Source organism: Xyrauchen texanus, chromosome 28 (genome assembly GCF_025860055.1).
Source record: "Xyrauchen texanus isolate HMW12.3.18 chromosome 28, RBS_HiC_50CHRs, whole genome shotgun sequence".
Taxonomy (NCBI): Eukaryota; Metazoa; Chordata; class Actinopteri; order Cypriniformes; family Catostomidae; genus Xyrauchen; species Xyrauchen texanus.
Genome location: NC_068303.1, coordinates 40,294,606 through 40,318,828, shown reverse-complemented (window position 1 = coordinate 40,318,828; position 24,223 = coordinate 40,294,606). Strand labels below are relative to the sequence as shown.

General features: G+C 40.4%; 1 protein-coding gene across 4 annotated transcripts in view; it reads right to left on the bottom strand.

The window, feature by feature from the left end:
* lama2 (laminin, alpha 2) overlaps positions 1-24,223 on the bottom strand; it is a 385,152-nt gene that overhangs the window by 97,342 nt on the left and 263,587 nt on the right. For 3 of the 4 annotated variants that reach the window (XM_052095596.1, XM_052095599.1, XM_052095597.1), the window contains 8 exons: positions 23,156-23,332; positions 22,402-22,587; positions 15,072-15,190; positions 13,423-13,540; positions 10,675-10,809; positions 5,065-5,189; positions 4,889-4,975; positions 2,497-2,690 (listed from right to left, as the gene is read on the bottom strand). In XM_052095596.1, the coding sequence (XP_051951556.1) occupies positions 2,497-2,690; positions 4,889-4,975; positions 5,065-5,189; positions 10,675-10,809; positions 13,423-13,540; positions 15,072-15,190; positions 22,402-22,587; positions 23,156-23,332 (1,141 nt within the window). The remainder of the gene's footprint in view (positions 1-2,496; positions 2,691-4,888; positions 4,976-5,064; positions 5,190-10,674; positions 10,810-13,422; positions 13,541-15,071; positions 15,191-22,401; positions 22,588-23,155; positions 23,333-24,223) is intronic. The other variant, XM_052095598.1, reaches the window with a different exon arrangement.

Sequence of the window (24,223 nt, the reverse complement as noted above, 5' to 3'; positions counted from 1 at the left end):
CGCCAACTTTCCCACATAGGTCCTAAGCGGCCATGTCATGTATTCGCCACTCTTTGCCTCCCCTGCAGGGTAGTTGTGGTCTCCGCAGGGTCTTCTCCCCCTGAAAGAATAGGAAACGGGGTAAGACCCCCTTCCCTTAATGCATGTAAGGGCCCCGGCCGTAGTTGTTCTATGCGAGAAACATAGAGAGAAAAGAGGCCCAGCCAGGCTTGGCCCGTTCCCAAGTTGGCAAGCATCACCTTGTTCCCCTCTCCAGGGTAACCAGAAGGATTCCGATGGCTTTAATGGGGCATTGGGGAAGGTTACGTGCAGCCTGATACAGCTGGTCGCCTTTGCACGTAAGAAATACCTGCCCGCTCCTGTATCAGCAGATCACGTACACGGCTCAGCGCATGGCACGTTTAAAGGTGGACCCCTAGTGTCGCTTCTCTGACACAACGTGGAGAGAATGACAGAAGGGGAACGTCTAGGTTACGTATGTAACCTCCGTTCCCCATTGGAGGGAACGAGACGTTGTGTCTTCCCCGCCACGTCGCTGAGCCGAGCCACTGTTGTGGCCGGACCATTTCCGGCTCCTCAGAAAAATCCTGAATGAACTCCCGTATTCGCCCCGCTTAAATGCCTGTATGTCCGGGGGCAAGATATGCAAATACCTTCTGCCAACTTCTCATTGGCGCTCAAGAGAGACCCCTAGTGTCGCTTCTCTGACACAACGTCTCGTTCCCTCCATCGGGGAACGGAGGTTACATACGTAATCTACAATCGCCACAGGCCAAAAATTCCAACTCAGTTCTAGGACCATAATTCATCACTTACAAACGTAATTGTGGTCTCTTTTGAAAGAAGACACATGAAAGTTTGATATCCAACAGTCAGAATAATAATCAAAATCATGAAGAAAAATTGTTAGAATAGCTAAAGCTACCTGCAAGTTATTTGCATAACATATTTATATAAAAAGTATATGATACTGACCTTCTTTGGGCATAGAAACACAGTGGAGCTAAAGCCACAAGTCCGAAAATTTTGTCCTGGTAAACAGGACAAAATACACATCATCTAGAGCATATTTATTACTTCCAGTCATAATCAAGATGTTATAGCAGTGTATTGTACTGATGTCATGTGGATTCCATTCATACAGTCAGGCAGAAACAGATTATTTATAGACTATCCAGCCTGCAGCTGACAGCAGATGTTTAGCTCTTTAGACTGACAGCTATACAGAACTCTCAATAAACATGTACAATATATCAGAGACTGCATGGAAATAATAGACAAACCATATATTTTTGTAATCGTCTATATATTAACAAGTCTCAACGGTTAACTCATTAGTTTTATGTTTCATACGTAATTTATCCTACTATGGCATGGTATGGGGAAGTCCCTTGTCATGTGGGCACTGAGGTTGGCATGATGACATAGCAAGTCTTCTTTGCTTGAATATATTTGGAATGAGAAATGACCTTGTGTGCCTCAAGCTTCTTGGAAGTTTGGAAATCACCATATGAGAGATTTCGTGGAAAATTTACATAAATAATAAGTCTTAGTGAATCATCAATATTTCTACTGTAAGAGTGGTCTTACATCGATGCCTGAGGCTTAGAACTTTTTAATAATATACTCTTTATTTTGTCAAGAATAATTACGTTCTTTACATTAAAACTATAGAGTAATTTTGAACAAATGTACGAGTGTGGGCACCCTAAAAACATTAACAGGGTGCTTAACATTTACTTGAACTTTTGCTGACCTTTAACACCTCAGACAGTCGTAGAAACCTGTTAACGTGTTCGAAGTAGAATTGTGAAATATCAAAACAGAAGTCGCACACAGAAAACAAACAGACACAAACACATGCATAATTATCAGATCTGCAAAGTCAACCAACACAATCATCCTAAAATACATAATGGCTTAAAGACATAATTTCAAACACAGTTGTGAGGAGCAGATGCCTACCCAAATCATCACAGCAATAAAGTCTGATCATTCCTAGTCGAGAAAATTAGCAGCCAACAATTATACGAAAAGTAAACAGTAATTTAGTGTCAGGAAATCTGCATGTCTAATTAAAATGTTGTTTGTTTTGGCTGCATATCTTCTTCATTATTAGTGGCGGTTTTTGGTAGAATGGTCAAAAGAAACTGAAGGGAAAAAAACAGATCAACTTAAATATAAAATAATTGACATCTAGAGGTCTTAAAGCTATCATATACTTTAGAAGACTTGCATAATTTATATAGACAATTTTTATGATACCTTCATCACACTTTTATGGTGCTTAATTTGCTATTTTGTAGCTTTACAGCCCCAGAACTATTCCATTTTCAATATAAGGAAAAGACCGGCCTGAACATTCTTAACTGTTACTCCTTTTGTGTTCCACAGAACAAAGAAAGTACACAATACCGTTAATATGGCCCCTTTTAAAGCACTTGAATCTTGAATTGCATGTTAAAGAGAGTGTGTTAGTGGAGTTATCATACGTACACACGATGCCCTCTGGGCCACACACATGCCTCTCCATGCACTGGTCACACTTGAGTCCCCTAGCACCGGGACGGCACTGGCACTGCCCAGAACGCGTATCACATGGTGTGGGAAATGCACCATTAGTGTCGCACTTACACTCCTCGCACTGGCCTCCCACCACATTCGGGTTACCATGGAAACCAGAAGCGCACCTGCGGAGAGGAAAATAGAATTTAGTAACAATAAGGCCTCTTTTTCAAAACTTGGAAAAAAGGGGATAGTTTCCGGTTCTGGATGCTGATTTGTAAATACAGCTTTTTGCAACAAAGGTGCACATTGATCTAGTGCTGTAACAACTTATCAATAAAATCACTAATAATTGATAATAAAATAATCAACAATAAATGTAATAATCGATAAGTCAGATATCGATTCATAACGTCACTTAACAAGTGAAAAATGTGTTTGCACGATAAAACTCCCAAGATGTTCAGTGCACATGAGCACTATACAAACACTTCAAAGGAGATCATAAACACGAGGTTTCAAGTGGGTGAACAGGATATCAGCACCATAAACTATCAAACAGTCATGACATTTGAAATATTCATGAATGGAACTGTTTATTTACTGTTTTGCATCGGGTCCAATTGTTTTGAACTGCTCCATCCTTCAATAACAATTCCTTTTCATAGCTTGAATCGTTTTATGATTGTTCACAAGCAATCCACATTGATATGATGTGGAAAACGATCTAAACGATCAAAGACGTCCATCCAGCATGTTTACATACACCAACATTTAAAAATAGCGCAAATGGGAGAAAGAACACGTCCATGATGGGTTTGTGCTCAAAACAGCAAGAGACAGCAGCTGAATGACAGAGAGTGGAGTTGTAACTTGACACTGTGTCTTTTAAAAGTGGCCCGTGATATTTATAAAGCAGTCAAAAATGTCTGTCTGTGCATGTTTAAATACAAAAATAATGTAAAATGGTCCAGATGGGTCTCCTTTGGTGTTCAGGAATAATTAGACCTTGTTGGTCCTTCTCTCTCAGTTTATGAACTGAAGCACCAGTGAGCGGGGCCAAGGGTGTGTTGATGTAATGTAGGTGTTGATGTTATTGAGTTGTAGAGGCGGTCATGATTTAATGCACCCCTAGTGATGAAGAGAATTTGCGGAAGTAGAGAACAAAGAGAGTTTTTGCAGCTTGGTTTCAATAAATCATTTTATTGCATTAGGGATTAAGTTTTGAGTTCTGAAATTTACAGAATGTTTTTATTGTAGTAAGACCTGTTATATGTCAACATATCAAGGACATTTTGATTCCTCATGACATGACCCCTTTAAAGCTGAGGCGTACAATTATTACTTTGTAAAAACACATTCTACATCTTAGTTTAATAAGCAGACACAGCCATAGGTAAAGCCATTGATAGGCTGATGAAGTATAAGCACTGTGTCTCTGTGGTGCTATCAAAACATTGCTTTGTTTATTTGAGCATCCCGACCAGCCCAACACAGTAACATTAGCTGTGTTTTCATCCTCATACTTTTATGAGAATTTTGGGGTATTGCATAAAAAATGCTGAATGCAAACACCAAGATGCAAATAAAATCTCTAAAATATGCATTGAAAATGTGCTTGCTTGAGGTGGATAAATCGACGTGCATATACTATGACCGAAACACATAAACTAATATATTCCTACAGAATTTATACAGGAATACAACCATGTGCATCAAAAAAGTCAAGTGACTTTGCCTCAACAAGCCATTTGAATACATACAGTAATTTGCTCAGAGAATATCATCAATATTATCTCAAATGTTGCTCTGGTTACTGTGAAATACAAAAGTCATCAAAATGATTGGGTACTATTACCTCCCAGAATGCTTTCATTCCAGACAAGCAAACATGAAGTTCGTCAGAGCGTTTTGTCTGCATGCTCTAAACTGCAATTATTACATGTAATAAAAGAGCCACAGTGCCTTCAACTTCCATTTTCATTAATCAATTTGCTGCTTTATTCGTAAATTGATTTAGCAATTTTCCTGTTTTTCACACAAGTTAAATTCACAACTTGGATGGAAACACAGATACTGACTCAACAAATAGTGTGAGTTTGTTCAAACATTGGCAGAAGAGTATTTGGGATACCTGCTTAAAATCCATCATTATTTTTGCAATTCCAATTTGTGATCCTAGTGGTGCAGAAATTACTCACTTCACCTTTCAGGTGACAGCTGTATATTTGCACTTTTTTAGCGTGTACATTTAATTTGCAACAAATTAAAAAGTGCAGATGACAGTGGAAAGCACATGCTTATTTTCAGCATCTTATTGACAGAATGGACTCAGCCATGTAAATAATGACTTGATTTACATCATTTAGAAACTTTTTTATACCTTTCACAGTGTTTCCCCTGATAGCCTTCAGGACAGGCAGTGCAGCGGTACTCATTAGAACCCTCCGTCTGACAGCTGGGACTGAAACTGAGAGAAAGAAAAAGAGGAAACGCTACAGTGTGTGTACTTAACTGAGGCTAGATGTGTGTGTGTGTGTGTGTGTGTGTGTCACATACTTGTTCTCTGGGTTGAGGAGTGGGCACGCACAGGGTTTGCAGTCGTTGGGGAAGCCGCGCACAACACCGTAAAAGCCTGGAGCACATCTCTCACACTTCTCACCTACTGTGTTATGCTGGCAATTCTAGATATAACAAAAAAAAATAAAAAATAATGACACTATTAGTGCTTTATTATATGTAATAATACTGTTATAACATGTAACACTCATGTAGCATTAAAGGAGTGATTCTCACAAAATGAAAAAAATATTATTTACTGCCTCATGTTGTTCCAAACCCAAATGCTATTATGTTTTCCATGGAACACAAAACATAGAATAAAATGACAATTTATATTGACTTCAAATGTCAAGCTCCAACAAACTACAAAAATAAAAGTACCACAAAAGCATACCACTCAAGTGCTATGTTAAAAGTCTTCTGAAGCCATACGATGTGTGAGGAACAGACTGAAAAAGTGTTATTTCACAGTTCTGTAATCTCACTTACACACAAGTTCAGGTTGAAGAAATATGCTTTGTATCATCGCGCATGGTTTGATGTCGGCATCGTATTTGAATGCAAAGTACCAGTGAATATGAAAAATGAGATGTCAGAGCTTTGGTGGAAAATAAGATTTTCTGTGAATAACCACCACATTTTCAATATTTTCCTCAAATAAAGCTGTCAAATGGCTTGAGAAGACTTGGAATATAGTGCATGAGTCAGAATTTGTTTATACTTTTTTGGAGCTACAAAGACGTGGTCAAAATCAACTGTTGTTATATGAAAAGGAGTTGCGAGAAGATAAATTAGAGTTTCCCCCCACAAAAGAAAGCATGTCAAATGGGGTTGGAATGACATGAGAGTGAGTAAATAATGAATGTCTTTTTTTGTGAACTAACCCTTTAAAACAAGACAACAGTTGATATTTACTTCAAACTGGATAAAAAATAAAACAGCTTTTCAACTAAACAAATGAAAACTATTCATACCTTAGTCTACTGAATAAAACACAAAATGAAAGAAAGAAAGAAACAAAGAAAGAAAGAAAGAAAGAAAGAAAGAAAAGAAAGTAAAGTGATGACAGAGGAGTGCCAGTATGGAGTGTAATCAGACGGCTGAAGATGCGGTTTACTGGTCTGTGTCGCTCTGAAACTTTCATTAACTTCCTGTGTACCTCAATTACTCAAATTACCCCCCAACACACTCGTTTACCATTTTCAATTTGAGAAAACCCATAAAATGCAAATGATATTGCATTAGCATGCAAGCAATTGAAAGCAGCGGGCTGACTGCTCGCTGTAGAGTTCTGTGTAAAACTCCAAGACTCTAAGAAAAAATTGTAAAGGTGACATAATACAGCAGCTGCTTCAAAACGTGTGTTACTTATCTAGACAAAAAATATAAGGCATCATAGGCAATGCTCCAGACGTGAAGGCTGTTCCAAAAGATAGGATTCTAAGATACCTAAAATCATTTACCCCAAATACCCATAATCAAAGGCGGCATTGCATGGATCCTTCCAGACATTCCAAGAATGCACTGGAGTCTCAGTAATAAAAATTAATAAAACACATCCAAGATGGCAAACAAGTAAATTATTGAAGAGAAATTTTGATTTTACATATACAGTATACAGCCTGATCTCTTGAAAATGACATTCCTGTTGCAAATTTTGCAAGATGATATTACGTGGTTCATTACACGTATCGCTACATTTCTGAGATGAAATGTCCACTGTGTGGCGCTAAACGTGAGTTAAATGTTCTCTTAAACGGATGAGGTTTTTAAGGTTAATGCTCTATCTTGTTTTAAATCAACAAATCAGACCTCCCTACCCTAAACCTTAAACCTAAACCTAACCGAAAGTGTCAGAAAAAGAAAATGTGTGATGAAAAAAACATTTGTGACATTTTGTGGCACTTCTATGACTCTTTCGGCTCACGTGTCGACTGAATAAAAGTAATTGTTTTAGCACATCTACTGTTCACTTCACCAGGAATCCGCTGTGATACATTCAATAAGCCACGTAAAAATCAATTTGCAAAAATATTAATATTTTACGTAATATTTTTGTGTGCTATGTATTTTTATTAGGGATTTCAACCGGTAAGACATTGTAATAGAATTATTTACATAATTATAAGTTGTGCCAATAAATACATAGAATTACGTGCAATTAATTTCATATTCAGTATATAATAATTGCAGTATTAAACATTAATTGAGTACTCGGAAATCAGACAGTCATATCGTGTCCTAACCTGATGGGAAACGACAAGTGATAAAAGGCTTTTTTTTATTGAAATATGAGTTTTTATCCTAACCAGCAGTGACCAGCGATGGTACATTCTATCAATCACTTGTTGTCTATTTTCGGCATCACGCAGGTAACTGTGTCCACCGTGAACTGGCACTGGTACAAAAAAAAAAAAAAAGGCTGGGCATAGAAATGCATGAATTCTTGGACAACAAACCCTTCAGACATGTTTAGTAATTCTGTTCTCTGTGCAGCTGTGTTGTGTTCTGTTGTCACTATCGCTGTGGAGGACTGATTTTAGATAAACAAAATTAGTTTTCGATTGAACGCCCCAATGTCATGAGGGGGCTGCGTGAATGGTTGCTCTCATGCCCTATCATGAATGCGCACAGGTCAGTGAATATTTTCACTAAATAATACATTCTATATCAGTTTGTTTCTCACCAAATCTTATCGTATGCTTTCATAACAATCATGAGTCTCTTTGAATAATTATTAGACTTCTGAATGAATCTTTTCTGTTCTTTTGAAGCTTGAAGAGGTGGTCACCATAAACTACCATTGTATGACATCACTGAGCACAATTGTTTTCACAATTTCTTCCTTTGTGTTTATAAAAATAAAGAAAGTCATATGGGGTTCTAACAACACAGGGGTGAGTAAACAATGACTGAATTTACATTTTTGGGTGAACTAATCCCTTTAACTGTGTTAATTTAACACATTATTTTTCATATAAGTATTCACACTAAATGATCGCTTAAAAGTTTTATGCTTATTAGAGTAATACGTGGTTAGCATAGCAACATGCTAGTTCAAAAAACATGCTCTGCATCTACACACGCATACTCCTCAACTACAGTATATAGTATACTAAAAGCAGTATGTTAAATATGTAGGGTGTCTGAATCTTCAGTATTCATGAAACAGTAGTAAAGAAATATCTGAATGACACTACATCCACTGGACACGTCACTATAATGCCATTGGAAAAGAGAAGACAGCATGTTCAAAATGTTGAATAAGAAAGAAAGAAATAAAAATGTGCAGAGATCCACGATTCGAGCAGCTCTTTTAAACTGTAAATGCTATACAGTATAAACCAAGAAAGTTGTACTTGTTTGACAAAACCAGAGTAAGTTAGCAAAGCTTAACTACATTTCTCAATAGCGAGGTGGTAGCTTTGCTAGTTTTTAAATCAAGTAGCGAAAGATATTTTATTGATTGAGTAGCGACATAGCGTTGACAAAAGCTACACCGCTATGAGCAGTTATGTATCAGAACTAAAGATGTCCGATTCACAAATGAATTTCTCATTTGAGTCTGTTCTTTACAATGAATTGGTCACAAGAGATAGCAATGTGGTCTTAGTGCTACTGAGTCATTTGGAGTGGTTACTCGCCAACACACTAACAGAATACCTTATAACACGGAACACAAAGTTAACGCTGGTTGCAGTGGATATGTATCTACAGTCATGGGATAAACCTGCACGTGCATCATATCGTCTGCCTGTGATGAGCGTGTGCAGCTTGTGAATGACTACTGCAGGTTAAGATATTTTACCACCAAAAAAGTTTCAAAACACTTTGTAGCCTACAAGAAAACACATTACAAAAGTACCACGGCATTACTATGATTTTTGGACACGTACCATTATCCGGGTGCACCATGTAAATACAGTACAATGCTATATGAATATGAAAATTAAATAGCAAAGTACCATGCTATTCTTTGATGTACTTTGAAGCATAATGTTAATACAAAATGGTACATAAATATGGTATATCAAAGTTGAATATCAAAGTTTCATGGTATACCATCTGATACCATCAGATATAAGAATTTGGCCTCTGAACAGAAGCTTCCAGTACATACAGAAATACAACTGCTAGACACAATTTAAGGATAAGATGAATAATACTTAATACTTAATAATATTTAAGTCAAGTTGTTTTACAGGAAATGGGAAAAGGAAATTATGCTCAAATTAGTTTGGATTTATAAAGGTAGTAGTATAAATATGAAAAAGAAAATGTAAAAATTGTAATTTTGCATATCGAACACTTGGGTTTGTATAGGTATCTTGTCTAAATATGAATTTACATGTTGTTGTTTTATACATGCACATATGTATTGCACCATTCTGTATCCTTGTATACTGTACTGCACTAAACTGATCTGTACTGACCATGCCTTAGATAGACGTCATGTGAATTCGCCTTTTAGATACTTTGTCTATGACAGTAAGCTCCGTACATCTGCGGTTGAAACAAATATGTATTACATGTAGTAAGCTACTTTTGGTGTGTAGCTTGTAGTGTAACTTGCTTCTTTCTCTGAAGTGTAGCTTTTAGCTTAGCTTAACTAATTTGAGTAATTGAGTGACTGTTGAGTAATTGGAAGCTTAGCGGGCTATATTTTTTTAGAAAGTTGCCCAAACACTGCAAACCAGCTCTGAGGTGAATCACAACATTACAAACTTTGATTTAAAGCAAAAAAGTGTTTGAAAATCAAACTAAAAGACAAAGAAACAAGAAATGTGAACTTAATGTCTATAACGAGGGAATGCACTACATAAAGTATTGCAAATGATTTAATCGAATTAAAAACCATTGAAAATATAAAACTATTGATTTAAAGTTGTTGATTAGAAGTATAGAAACATTATAATGTATATAAGCACTAGTAGTTTGATACTGTTAGTAGAGCGACTTGCATCATTCACAGTGAGTCTCTGAGGAGCTCTTTTGCCGTGCCATTTCCCGCAATTCTCTGATTGGTGGATTTCTCTTCAGGATCATGGTAGTTTAGTTCTTTAATAGGAATTACACTATTAAACAAGAATTCCAAAAAAACTAATAAAAATGTAAACATTTTGAAATTTGACAAATATGCCATTGATTAATAACTTCAGAGCTCACTGTAAGCCTGTCTTTAAAGATTAAAAATTCATTCAGCTATGGAAAGAATTAATTTTCAATCCCGGAACCAGACTGTTGCATTCTGATAACGGTCAAGAAATATGCTCTTCCTTAATGTAATACAAACTCTGACAGTGTGCAAATTCGGAGTCATCTATGGAGTTCCAGTTCCAAAGTAAAATATTCCAAATCCAAATCTGGAACATGCTGCATACTTGTTATATTTACAATAAAAAAAAAAAAAACTTGGCATAGTTTAATTTCATAGCTGGTTATGTTTGAAAAAGCTGAACCTGATAAATGACACCTATTGCTGTCTGCAATGATCAATTAGTCATTGTTTTGCTGACTTGATTCCCCTTAACCAATCAGGAAGGAATTTATAAAACAATGCTCCAGTCACAGGATTGCTGCTCAAAAATGATTCGTTTAAAGGTGTACCTGGCAGACGGATGTTTCAGGGTTGCACAAGTCACTGTGTCCATTACACTGGCACTGAACACAACTGCCAATGCCAGCTCTGAACGAGGCGGCACCGGTGTGCACCGACAGTCTGTAGAACCCGGCCGCACATTCCTGCATAACACAATACACACAGTTATTCACACACAAACACACACCTTGACAAGCACGCTCATACAGGAAAAATTAGTCCTCTGTTGAAACCATAGCAACACTCCCTCTCAGTCTCGCTCTTCAGAATTAATCGCATCAGTTTAGTACACCATCTGTTCAGGGTGAACTCGCTAAACGCCTGTTTAAAAATACTTTATTAACCACAGTATGTGGCGTTTCAGAGTTACGGCCATCTGTCTCCACGCAGCCCCGTCCAGCCTGAATGTGAACAACTGACACTCTCTGATCTGTAATCGTTGTTTAACACACTCGCACTTGTTAAAGATCTCACACAGGCAGTTTGTGGGTGGAAACTGGCAGAAAGCGTTCTTAAGACATTAAGACTCAGAAAGCAGAAAACACTTTGATAATGTGTGCAATGGAATAATCTCCACAGCTGTTCATACTTTGACACTCGGGCTGTTTTTCCAAGAGCTGTTGTTTTTCTATAGTCTTGTTAAGAAAGAGCACGTCCGCAGCTTTCAAAAGCAGTTTAATTATTGTGACATCACTGTAAATCTATGCGGGAATTTCATTTCTTAGACTTTTTCATAGTTGTTTTTTGGGCAATTTTATGAACAACAGATGTGAGAAATGATTATGTGCTTTAATGAAGTACAAAAGCTTGCACTATATTGTGAGTAGCAAAATAGTCTCAAATAATGAACGTTACTAATACTACATTTCTGCAAAGTTTACGTCCAGCTCTCTATATTTTGCCACAGTTTCCAAATGAAATGAACACTAAAGACGCTACAACAACTGTGTTTTATTCACTTTCACATAAACCACGAGTACAACGGCTGATTATGACTTATAAACACTTATTTTTACCTGTATTACTCACACACTGCTATGCTATGATATCTAAACACTTTTACTCTAACACAACATTTGAAAAACGACACATTTAATGCTTGTATTACAGACCCACCAACATTTACACACTTACAGTATTCCAAAATGGTTAGCTTGCATGGAATCTCAACTGATAGAGTGTTGGACTTCCTTTAAGAACTGCAGGAACATCATTTTAATATAATATATAATGCAATATAAAGTATTTTAGATTGAGATTTAATGTTTCTTTATTTCACAGTTCATGATGAGGACAGACAGCAGCACAATTGCAACATTTTACATGAAATTGCTAAAAATGTAAAAGACAATTAAATAAGAACATTTTTTGCTTATGGACGGCCCAACGATTCAAATATTTTAGTAAAATATTTTTACCATTTAAAAAAAAGCTACTATGTCATAACAACTTTGAATACTAATGAGATAACGTCAAATTATTCGATTTATGATGTTTTACAACACACATCACAACCTTCTGGCACACAGTAACAGCTCTTAAACACCATACTGTGTGGAAAAGTATTTGCCCCATCCTGATTTCTCCTGTTTATGTGTATTTTTATACTAAATTGTTTTAGATCTTCATATGAGATATAACATAAAACAAAGGCAACCTGATTAAATACAGAACACAGTTTTCAAATATATATTTTTCATTAAAGCAAAAAAAGTTATCCAACACCTATATCACCCATGTGAAAAACTAACTGTTAGAAAAACTAACAACGACTGCAACCAAATGCTCCCGAAAACTGGAGATCATTTTTTCACAACTCTGTGGTTGAATTTTGGCCCATTCTTCTTTGCAGAACTGGTTTAGTTCAGCCACATTGGAGGGTTTTCGAGCATGTTTAAAGTCCTGCCACAGAATCTCAATCGAGTTTGTCAGGACTTTGACTAGGCTACTCCAAAACTTGAATTTATTGTAGCTTCGGATCATTGTCTTGCTGCATAATCCAGTAGCGTTTGAGCTTCAACTCACGGAATAATGACCAGACGTTCTCCTTTAGGATTTTCCGGTAGAAAGCAGAATTCGTGAATTGCAAGTCGCCCTGGCCCTGAAGCAGCAAAGCATCCCCACACATCACACTACCATCACCATGCATGACCGTAGCTATGATGTTTTTTTGTGTAATTCTGTGTTTTATTTACACCAGATGTAATGGGACCCCTGTCTTCCAAACAGTTTCACTTTTGACTCATCAGTCCACAGAACATTCTCTCAAAATGTTTGAGGATCATCAAGGTGTGTTTTGGCAAAATTCAGATTCTGGGTTAGCAGTGGTTTTCACCTCGCCACTCTTCCATGGATGGCATTTTTGGCTAGTGTCTTTCTGATAGTGGGTAGTCATGAACAGTGACCTTTATTGATGTGATGGAGGCCTGCAGTACCTTGGATGTTGTCCTTGGCTTTTTTTAGACTTCCTAGATGAGTTGTCGCTGTTCTCTTGGAGGAATTTTGGAAGGTCGGCCTCTTCTGGGAAGGTTCACTCCTGTGCCAAATACTCAGTTGGTACTGGATAACGTTTTTGCTTCAATAAATAACATTCTCATTTAAAACCTGTATTTTGTGTTTACTCAGATTCCCTTTATGTTAGATTTTGTTTGAATTTTTTAAACAATTAAGTATGAGATGTATAAAGAACAGAAGGAAATAGGATGGGGGGAAATACTTTCCACAGCACTCCATATATTGTGTAAAGAATCCATTACCTCACAGGAAAGACCGGCGTATCCCAGAGGACAGTCACATTTCTCAATCTGATGGGCTATTTCACTGTCCTTTGATGGGGTGCCCACTTCTGCCACCTCCACAGATATCTCAGAAATTCTGCATGTCATCAACAAACAAAGGTCTGTTTCTATTTTGATATTACACAACATATTCCATATTATTGCATAGCATGGATATGTTAAAGAAGCCATTCAACTCCACTATCATTAATATGTGCTCACCAAAACACTTCTGTGAGACGATCGCTGAACCTATTCTTAAAGAGACAGTGCCAATTTAGCACAATAGCTTGTGAATCAGAATCAAATCAAATCTGGAAATCAATACTCAGCCCTACTTCTTTATATTTGTATTTGTAAGTCAAGAATTTTCTTCTTCTTTCATAAATCTCATTTATAAGTCGCTTTGGATAAATGTAAATGTAAATTAAATGAAATGTAAATTTAAGTTTAAATGTAAGAAATATTACACATTTCACATTTAAATTCGAAAGTTATATCAAAGCTGTGCCACAGTTACAACCTGCACAGATGAGTTCATTGCACTTTATTTTTATACTTTTATTATAATTATTATTACATAATAATAACATATATATATATATATATAATTTGAAACTCTGAAGACTCAAATCTAGTAGATATTACAGAGATTATTCTAACAAGTTGGATGGATGTGTTGGATTTCTGTTTTCAAATAGATAGCATATTAATAATAATAATAATTTTTATAATTGAGTAGTCCCGAGTATGAGTACCAATACTTAATTTTCAGTATGCGCCAGTAAAGATTCCTGTGTTTTTCCCCCCTAAATTCTATATTTAACAGTTTATTTAAATGGTGTCTAAATAAATTAATTCATTAAAACTGTAATTAAATAGAGTATTTAATTTTCAATGTAATAGTATTATTTTTATCAAATGAAAATGTACACAGAACCTCACAGCACAAACCAAAATACAACACTGGAGTTATATTTGTCGAATAAAGAGCTGCACACCAGAGAATCACAGATGTGAGATATTACTTGAATATTATTACTCTTATTATTATTTATATTATTAGTAGTAGTATTACAGTGAATATAACACAACTATTTACACTAGTGATATATTTCTGTCGTACAGTTTTTAATTTTGCAGAAGCTTTTATTTTGGACTGAAGACCTTTCAGTTTCTGTGTGTTTTTGACAGTAACTTCTCCATAAAAGCCAGTCGCTATGTGACCCAATGTGATTATAAACCACAAAAAGCTGTTATTCAATTAAATAAATATGTAGTCTTCATGTGTTACACACTAAAAGTGAATTAGCATTCTGCTTGCTGTCATCGGCTACAATCAAAGTGCACGATTCTCATGATGGTGTTTTAGACCTCCTTGTTATGAGCAGATGACTTCACATTTACATTAAAACATTCTTAAAAGAAGATCTATTTACTTTGAAGCATTCAGCACATGCAAACTACTGTATATACTTATCTAATTAAATCACAGCCTCTGCAGTTTAATAATCACACTAGGACACAACATGATTTCAATTTGTGCTGAATGTTTACATAATGACAACCGTACAACAGATGTATTGGTTTCGAGACATTCCTAAAAAAATAAGTTGAAGATTTGTTACCTGCTGTGTCTCATGACGTTGCCGTGTGATGCCTTTATCAGGATATATTCAACATAAAACAGCACATCCATGAAATCCTCACGAGACATTGACCTGTCATCCTTGTGTTTCCACTCGTGCTGAAAAACATTAATGATTTTATTCATGCCGCAATTGTGGAAAATAAGTGCTCAAAGCACAGTGCAACACTTGATAAGACCGTGCACAACGCCTTATCCAATTTTAATATGAGCTCTAATTCTGAGTGCAGATTTTGTGCCAGCGCAAAGCACAAATGGGCATGGGTAGGAGTGTTTGCAGTTCTGTGGGTATTGGCACGCAAACTGTGGGTGTATTGTATGTAAATGAAGTGGCGTAAAGCGCAATTAAATGTTTTCCTAAGAATTTGGTCGTTTTGCATTTCAATACCACCTCTTAACTCAGCCCAAAGTCCAAATTCAATTTCTGCATTTGCAGTTTGGAGATTTCATCAGCAAGTGGAAATAACATTTATGTCCAAATTCTGAAAGTACAGAACATGAAATAATGTCCTTGATGATCGCTGTTGAAGCCATTTGTTGAAACAAAAAGTTTATGAGATTTGTGTTCAACTTTTCAATTATTATTATTATTATTCTTATGTTTATATGTAATATGTTAAGTATGGAGTGCTACAGGGATCAGTTTTAGGGCCTCTGCTTTTCTCCTTCTAAATGTTTCCCCTGGGAGATATTATCAGGAATCATAGAATAAGTTTCCACTGTTATGCCAACGACACCCAACTTTATATTTCTTCTAAACTCAAAGAAAATTCACAATTCTCCAAATTAGCAGTGTGTATCAATGAAATCAATGACCGGATTGCCAGAAATTTCCTTCTACTCAATTCCGACGAAACAGAAGTACTAATTATTGGACCAAAAACCTCTAAAAAATAAGGCTGCTTTAGTTAGGTCTGCCAGAACCAGAAACCAGAAACATTGATCATGATTTATAACTCTGCAATAAACTGAATGGCATCTACGCTTATATTATTTCATTTGTTTCCATGTCTCAGTATTGGGATTCATATCCTGAGGTTACCAGAGCCAGCCAGATCCAGCTCCATTCCTGAATGGTGTTGGACTCTACTGCCCATTTGAAAAGCCCTTATAATAAGTCTGCCTCGAACAGATTGACAAATTCAATTGTAAAATGGATTGGTGTGGACTGTTGGACAATGATAGGCTTTTGTTCAATCATATGAACGCCAGCTGTGTCTCTGAGTGATGATGACTAAATGCAGCCGGTCCAAGTCAAACATCACTTCAGTCTATTACAATGGACTTCAGAGGATGGACTGATGCCAACTCAAACTATAAGACATGGGATACTTCATATGCCATTGTCTGAACCTTGGACTTAGGATAGACCTCACCAAAATGACCAGCCAGGTTGAACTTAAAAGACATTAGTTCATACAAAATCTTTGTTTAAAAACTGACCCTTAACACTTACTTAGTTTAATCATTTTAAACCATGACTTGCACTATACAGAAGTAATATTGGCATTATATTCATGATGTTAGTCAGAGGGGAACTGGCCCCCACAGTGAGTCTGGTTATTTTTCTCCATTAATCAACATCTTATGCAGTTTTGTGTTCCTTGCCACAGTCACCTTTAGCTTGCTCACTGGGTTTATAAATACAATTATTATTTATTTATTTACTTTTAAACACAATTCACAATCGTATTTTATAAAACTACACAATGATGACTCATCGACATTATAGACATTACAGTTTTATCTTCTGTTAATGTCTGATCTTCTGTAAAGCTGCTTTGAAACGATGTGTGTTGTGAAAGGCGCTATACAAATAAAAATGACTTGACTTGAAATGGTTGTTATTACACTTGTATATTTACAATTGTATTTATGATATATTAATGTCCCACCAGTTGTCATAGAGTGATATTTAAGTCACTGCAAAAGGGGCCGGTGGAACAAGTTGGATAGGGTAAAATGTTTGGAAGTTTTTTACTACTTGAAATGTAATTTGAATTTAGAAATATATTTGGTTTAATTTTTCTGTGTTTCAATAAAGGATTTTAATCAAAATCAACCGCTAGAAGTGAAGAGTGTGCTGATTCAATCACTGTATGTTCTAGCCAGGATTTCCCCTTCTGTCGCTCTCTCCACGTTGTGTCGGAGAAGCGACACTAGGGGTCTCTCTTGAGCGCCGATATCCACCTCTGATCTATGAAAAAAGGCCAATGAGAGATGGCAGCCAGTATTTGCATGTCCCGCCCCCGGACATACGGGTATTTAAGCGGCGCAAATACGGGAGTTCATTCAGAAAATTTCTTTGGAGCCGATGGTCTGTCTGCAGTTTGCTGCGAGTTACACACCACTATTACGTTCCTGTCTCCTCTGACGATCTGCATGCTGTATCAGCATGCTGATATTTGACGGCGCACAACAGCAGCTTTCTCCTACTTTGCACGGCATGCATTGTTGCCCCTGAGCACTTCGACAGCGCAGACAAACACACATACTGTGTATTAAAAGAGTTATTTCCCTCAAAAGAGTGAATTTCTCTAAAAGAGCAAAACACAGCGGCGTTGAACATCCTTTTCAGGACGCGTCTTTTTCAAGATGCCCTTCTGCCCCTGTGTTGTTCCTGGAGTCCTCTCCGCTTCAGACGGCCACAGGCGCTGTCTCGTGTGTTTGGGCCGCGATCACACAGAGGCGGCGTTTGTGGATGGCTCATGTTCTCACTGCGAGAACATGACCATGACCACGTTGCGGTACAGAGAGCAAGCCACCCCAGCTGCACCCTGCAGAGCTGGGAAGCGTTGTTTTCGCTTCCCAACGCGTCAAGCTGGCTGCACCGGACCATTCGACTCGGTTACGCAATTCAGTTTGCCCGGCTCCCGCCCCCCTTCAGGGGCGTCCGCTTTTCCGCAGTACACGGCGAGCATGCCAGTTCCCTGCGCACGGAAATCGCGAACCTCTTAGCCAAGGGCGCGGTAGAGCCCGTCCCTCCAACCGAAATGAGGAAGGGTTTCTACAGCCCTTACTTCATTGTACCCAAGAAAGGCGGCGGCTTACGATCAATCCTGGACCTGCGAGTTTTCAATCGGGCCTTGTTAAAACTCCCGTTCAAAGTGCTCACACTGAGAAATATTCTGGCTGGTGTTCAGCATCTAGATTGGTTCGCAGCGGTAGACCTGAAGGACGCGTACTTCCACGTCTCAATTCTGCCGCGACACCGATCCTTCTTACGGTTCGCCGGCCAGGCGTTTCAGTACAAAGTCCTCCCCTTCGGCCTGTCTCTGTCCCCTCGCGTGTTCACGAAGGTCGCAGAGGCGGCCCTTGCCCCACTACGAGTAGCAGGCATCCGCATTCTCAACTACTTCGAAGACTGGCTCATCCTAGCACACTCTCGAGAGTTACTATGCACACACAGAGACCAGGTGCTCTGGCACCTCAGCCGTTTGGGGCTTCAGGTCAACTGGGAAAAGAGCAAGCTCACCCCGGTTCAGAGCATCTCTTTTCTCGGGTTGGAGTTAGACTCAGTCTCAATGACAGCAAGTCTCACGAGCGAGCGTGCTCAGTCGGTGCTGGACTGCCTCGCTTCCTTCAAGCCAGGCACAGTGGTCCCTCTAAAACTTTTCCAGAGGCTCCTGGGGCATATGGCGTCCTCCGCGGCGGTCGCGCCGCTGGGGTTGATGCATATGACACCACTCCAGCACTGGCTCCAGACTCGAGTCCCGAGACAAGCATGGCACCACGGCACGCATCGGGTAAGGATCACCCCCGCCTGCCTCAAATCACTCCGACCCTGGACAGACCTCTGCTTTTTACGGGCAGGAGTGCCCCTGCAGCAGGTGTCCCGACGCGTTCTGGTCACAACCGACACCTCCCGGTCCGGGTGGGGTGCCGTGTTGGAAAGGGGCCCCGCTGCGTTGGCACATCAACTGCCTGGAGTTGCTGACCGTCCTTCTTGCTCTCAGGAAGTTCCTCCCATTAGTTCGGGACAAACATGTCCTCGTGAGATCGGACAGCACCACGGTGGTGGCGTACATAAATCGCCAAGGCGACGTACGCTCCCGCCACATGTCACGACTCGCCCGCCGTCTCCTCCTATGGAGCAAGCAGCGACTCAAGTCATGCTGCCTGCCACTCACATCCCCGGCAAGCTCAACGTTGTAGCGGACGCGCTATCACGACAACGCCTGCCCGGCGGGGAGTGGAGGCTTCACCCCCAGTCGGTCCAGCTGATTTGGGAATGGTTTGGCAAGGCCCAGGTAGACCTGTTCGCCTCCCAGGAAACCTCCCACTGCCCGCTCTGGTACGCCCTAACAGAGGCTCCCCTCGGGACAGACGCGCTGGCACACAGCTGGCCCTCGGGGCTGCGCAAGTACGCATTTCCGCCAGTGAGCCTTCTTGCACAGGTGCTGTGCAAGGTCAGGGAGGCCGAGGAGCAAGTCACGCTAGTGGCCCCCTACTGGCCCACTCGGACTTGGTTCTCGGAACTCAGGCTTCTCGCGACAGCTCCTCCCTGGCGAATTCCCCTGAGAAAGGACCTCCTCTCTCAGGGACGGGGCACGCTCTGGCACTCGCGCCCAGGCCTCTGGAACCTCCACGTCTGGTCCCTGGACGGGATGCGGAAGAGCTAGCCAGCTTACCGGCGACCGTTGTGAATACAATCAACCAAGCCAGAGCCCCCTCTACCAGGCACCTTTACGCCCTAAAGTGGTGCTCGTTTGCAGATTGGTGTTCTTCCCGAACCAAAGACCCGCAGAGATGCGCGATCAAGTCAGTGCTCCTGTTCCTACAGGAGAGGCTGGACAGGAGGCTGTCCCCGTCCACCCTCAAGGTGTATGTTGCCGCCATTGCCGCCCACCATGATCCTGTAGACGGCAAGTCTTTGGGTAAGCACGACCTGATGCTCAGGTTCCTGAAAGGCACCTGGAGGTTGAATCCCTCCCGGCCAGGCCTAGTTCCCTCCTGGGATCTCTCGGTAGTCTTGGCAGGACTCCAGAGACCCCCCTTCGAGCCGCTTGAATCAACTGGACTCAGGGCCCTCTCTCTTAAGACGGCCCTGCTGATCGCGCTCGCCTCTATCAAGACGGTCGGGGACCTGCAAGCGTTCTCTGTCAGCGACACTTGCCTGGAGTTCGGTCCGGCGGATACGTCTGTGATCCTAAGGCCGCGACCGGGCTATGTGCCCAAGGTTCCTACCACACCATTCCGAGATCAGGTAGTGAACCTGCAAGCACTGCCCCGGGAGGAGGCAGACCCAGCCCTTTCGTTGCTATGTCCAGTGCGCGCCCTGCGCATTTACCTGGACCGCACACAGAGCACCAGACGCTCTGAGCAGCTCTTTGTCTGCTTTGGGGGACGGCAGAAAGGGAATGCCGTCTCCAAACAGAGGCTCGCCCACTGGGTTGTTGACGCCATCACACTGGCTTATCACACCCAGGCCGTGCCCCTACCCTTGCAGGCCCCAGCTCACTCAACAAGGGGTGTTGCGTCCTCGTGGGCACTGGCCAAGGGCACCTCCCTAGCAGACATCTGTAGAGCCGCGGGTTGGGCAACACCCAACACCTTTGCGAGGTTTTACAACCTCCGCGTTGAGTCGGTTGCGTCTCCTGTTTACTCAAGTCCGAGCCCGTAGAACTCGGTAACACGTAGGTGGATCGCTTGCGCCCAGCGCCCTTTTCCTGACGTCAAGGTTAAGTAGTGCGCCTTTTTTCCCAGGGCGCCCCACTCCGAGTCGGGACCCTGGTCGATTCCTCCCCAGCCCTCCGGGTCCACGGTTCAGCGGAGGAACTCGCCGACCCAAGCCACTGCGGGTACCCTGATGGCTACCCTGTACTGGTATAGGTGCTCCACAGGTAAGGCCTCCTGCTCGAACTCCCCTGTGTGTAATTCCACGGTTCTGTCCCCTTACGAAGCTGACCCCCGTGTCTCCCTTAGGCAGTTACAGCTGCCCCGGTCGCCATGCTGTAGCAACTCCCCCTTTCGAGGCTGGATCTACCACCGCACCATACTTTCCACACGAGCCCTAAAAAAGATGGCCGTGTGACGTGTCTACCACTTTTCCTCCCCAAGAAAAAGGGCAGGTGTGGTCTCCGCAGGGTCTGGGTAAGACCCCTTCCCTATATGCGTGTAAGGGCCCTGGCCGTGATTGCTCTATGCGAGAAACATAGAGAGAAAAGAGGCCCAGCCAGGCTGGCCCGTTCCCATGTTTGCAAACATCGCCTTGTTCCCCTCTCAGGGTAACTAGAAGGATCCCGATGTTCGTATGGGGCATTGGGGAAGGGTACGTGCAGCCAGGTACAGACGATGCGCGGCACTGGATGAATCCCTGCCCGCCTCTGTATCGGCAGTTCACGTACACGGTTCAGCACATGGCAAGATTGCAATGGGTCCCCTAGTGTCGCTTCTTCGACACAACGTGGAGAGAGCGACAGAAGGGGAACGTTTGGTTACATATGTAACCTCCATTCCCCGAGGGAGGGAACGACACGTTGTGTCTTTCCTCCGCCATGTCGCTGAACCGAGCCACTATTGTGGCTGGACCATTTCCGGCTCAGAAAAATCCTGAATGAACTCCCATATTTGCGCCGCTTAAATACCCGTATGTCCGGGGGCAGGACATGCAAATACTGGCTGCCAACTCTCATTGGCCTTTTTTCATAGATCAGAGGTGAATATCGGTGCTCAAGAGAGACCCCTAGTGTCGCTTCTCCGACACAACGTGTCGTTCCCTCCTTCGGGGAACGGAGGTTACATACATAACCAAACGTTATAACTCAGTAGAAGAAAATTATTAATAATTACTTAATTTAATGGTGCATACATCCAAATTCTGAGAATCACATTTTCCATGCGCATAAAATGAGCATGTGTCACTGTCATAGAACTATGTGTGACATTCTTCAAAGAAGAACGTAATTATCAATTTTTCTAATTCATTGCAAACAGTCCATTTACATGGACAGCTTCTTATGAATGTGTTGTCTTTGTTTAAATCATTAGTGCCAGAGGGAATGGACTTTACTGCATAATTACTATACTATACTGATGCTGACATTAAATAACTGGAGAAGAACCTCAGAATTAAACTGCACTCGGTCCAGAGTTTTTGCGGTGTGTGCCGGTGATTTTGCCAAACTCACTTGTGCCTAGACTTAGCGCACGCTTGTGCGAAAATACCAAAACTTCATGTCCATGCCCATTGCGCTTATGTACTACACATGGTAAAAACTGTCATGCCTCCAAATCAAACTATGGTACACTATAAAGCAGGTTTTTCAGTTAAGAAAAAACTGCTTTATGTGGTATCTAAATGAACTCACCTCTGTCACGTCAATCTCGTGACGAGTCAGCTGGCCAATCTGAAGTGCTGGCATGTGACGGATAATGACTTTGTCTCTTTTGGGGCCGCCCTTCATGATGACTTGGGGCTCATAGGAGGTGCGACCAGTCTCATCACGGGCCTCATAATAAATCGCATACTTCAACTTGCCGCCATAAGCCGTTATCTGAAAAACAAACCTCCAAACATTGAGCCTTGATGAATGAAGAGGAGACATGGTGCCTTGCAAACGTATTCAGACCTTTCGTTATTCTCTGTGATATTTTGATATTTTAGATGTTGTTCTAAAGCTCTGGAAATTGTGAAGCGAATGTCTCTAAAACAATAGGCCAAAATCACACCAGATTAGTGTGTGGAGCTGGTTATTCATGCAAAAGGGGGCTTCAAATATTAAAACTAGGGACAGAAACATCATATATCAGTTTTTTTATTCTAGTTAAAAATATGTGGATTTATAGAAACAGAGAATATATATATATATGAATCTTAAGGTAAAAGTAAGGACCCTAGAAAGTGATTGGACTTGTTACTAAGACATAACATTTGTGAGAACTTCCACATGTGACAACTCGCCCCAGTCACCCCATAATTACATTTTTATTTATTTTGTAATTATTCAATTAAATATATTAAATAAATAATATAAAATATATGTTATATGAAATACTACACAAATAAATGATATTTCTTTTTATGCAGTCTGAGGTTTAACAGAGCGAGAATAACAATCTAACCATAGATCCTCTGAACTGTTTGGGCAGTCTCCAGTAGTACGGCTCACTCAGATGCTGACGGACCACATCAGCGTTAGCGATGATGTCTGGATGCTGAAAGCTCACGCCCGCTGTGCTCTCCTGTGCATTGCTTTTGTCAACTAGAGGAAGAGCGGTCTGCTCCGGCGTCAGAGTCAACTACAGGACAAGAGTAGAGCACATCACTTAGAGATTCGTGGTCTTCCCTTGTATTTGATTATGTAATGCACTAATGATAACTTAAACAGGTTAAACAAAGACAAACAGCATTCACAAATCATTGAACTTCCATAGTGTGATGTATTCTGAGTGAACGAGAATAGTCAGTGGGTAATGATGTAGGACAGGACCTTATTTTAGCTCTCAGAGTTTGATTGGACCATAGAAACTAGGTTATGATATTACTGGTTCATATTAGGGCTGTTGATTTAATGCATTAGTTCAGTGCGATTATAATAAAAAAAATAACAGCAATAAGTCACTCCAATGAATATTCCTACCATCAGAGCAATTCATGTTATGAGACTCTCAGTCAGCAGGAGACAAGTACAACTCTAGCTGTGCAGACAGCAAACACACTTCCTGAATATTTGGACACGTTTTTGTGTTCAAACACAGCTGGACGGAGCGCAACTGCAAATGCAGGTGTCTTGAGTTGTTTTCTCAATTTTCAAACTACATTTAACATATCACAGCATCCTCAAAATACAGTGTTTAATGACATGATGCAACCGAAGTGAGACTCCAAAAGTGTCTCTTTGACTCATGTGTACAAAGATGCAATAATAGAAAAGCTCTTATATTATAAGTCTGCCTCAAACAGATTGACAAATGTAATTGTAAAATGGATTGCTGTGGACTGTTGGACAATGATAGGCATTTGTTCAATCATATGAAAAAAACAACAATTATATATCGACTTTTAAAGACACTTTTTATATATTCTTATGAATGCTTTACTCATCAGCCACAATAATGTATACTGTTTAATTATCTAATTGATCTAATTAATCCAATTGACTGTCAGAATGGCACTTATGCATTTACATG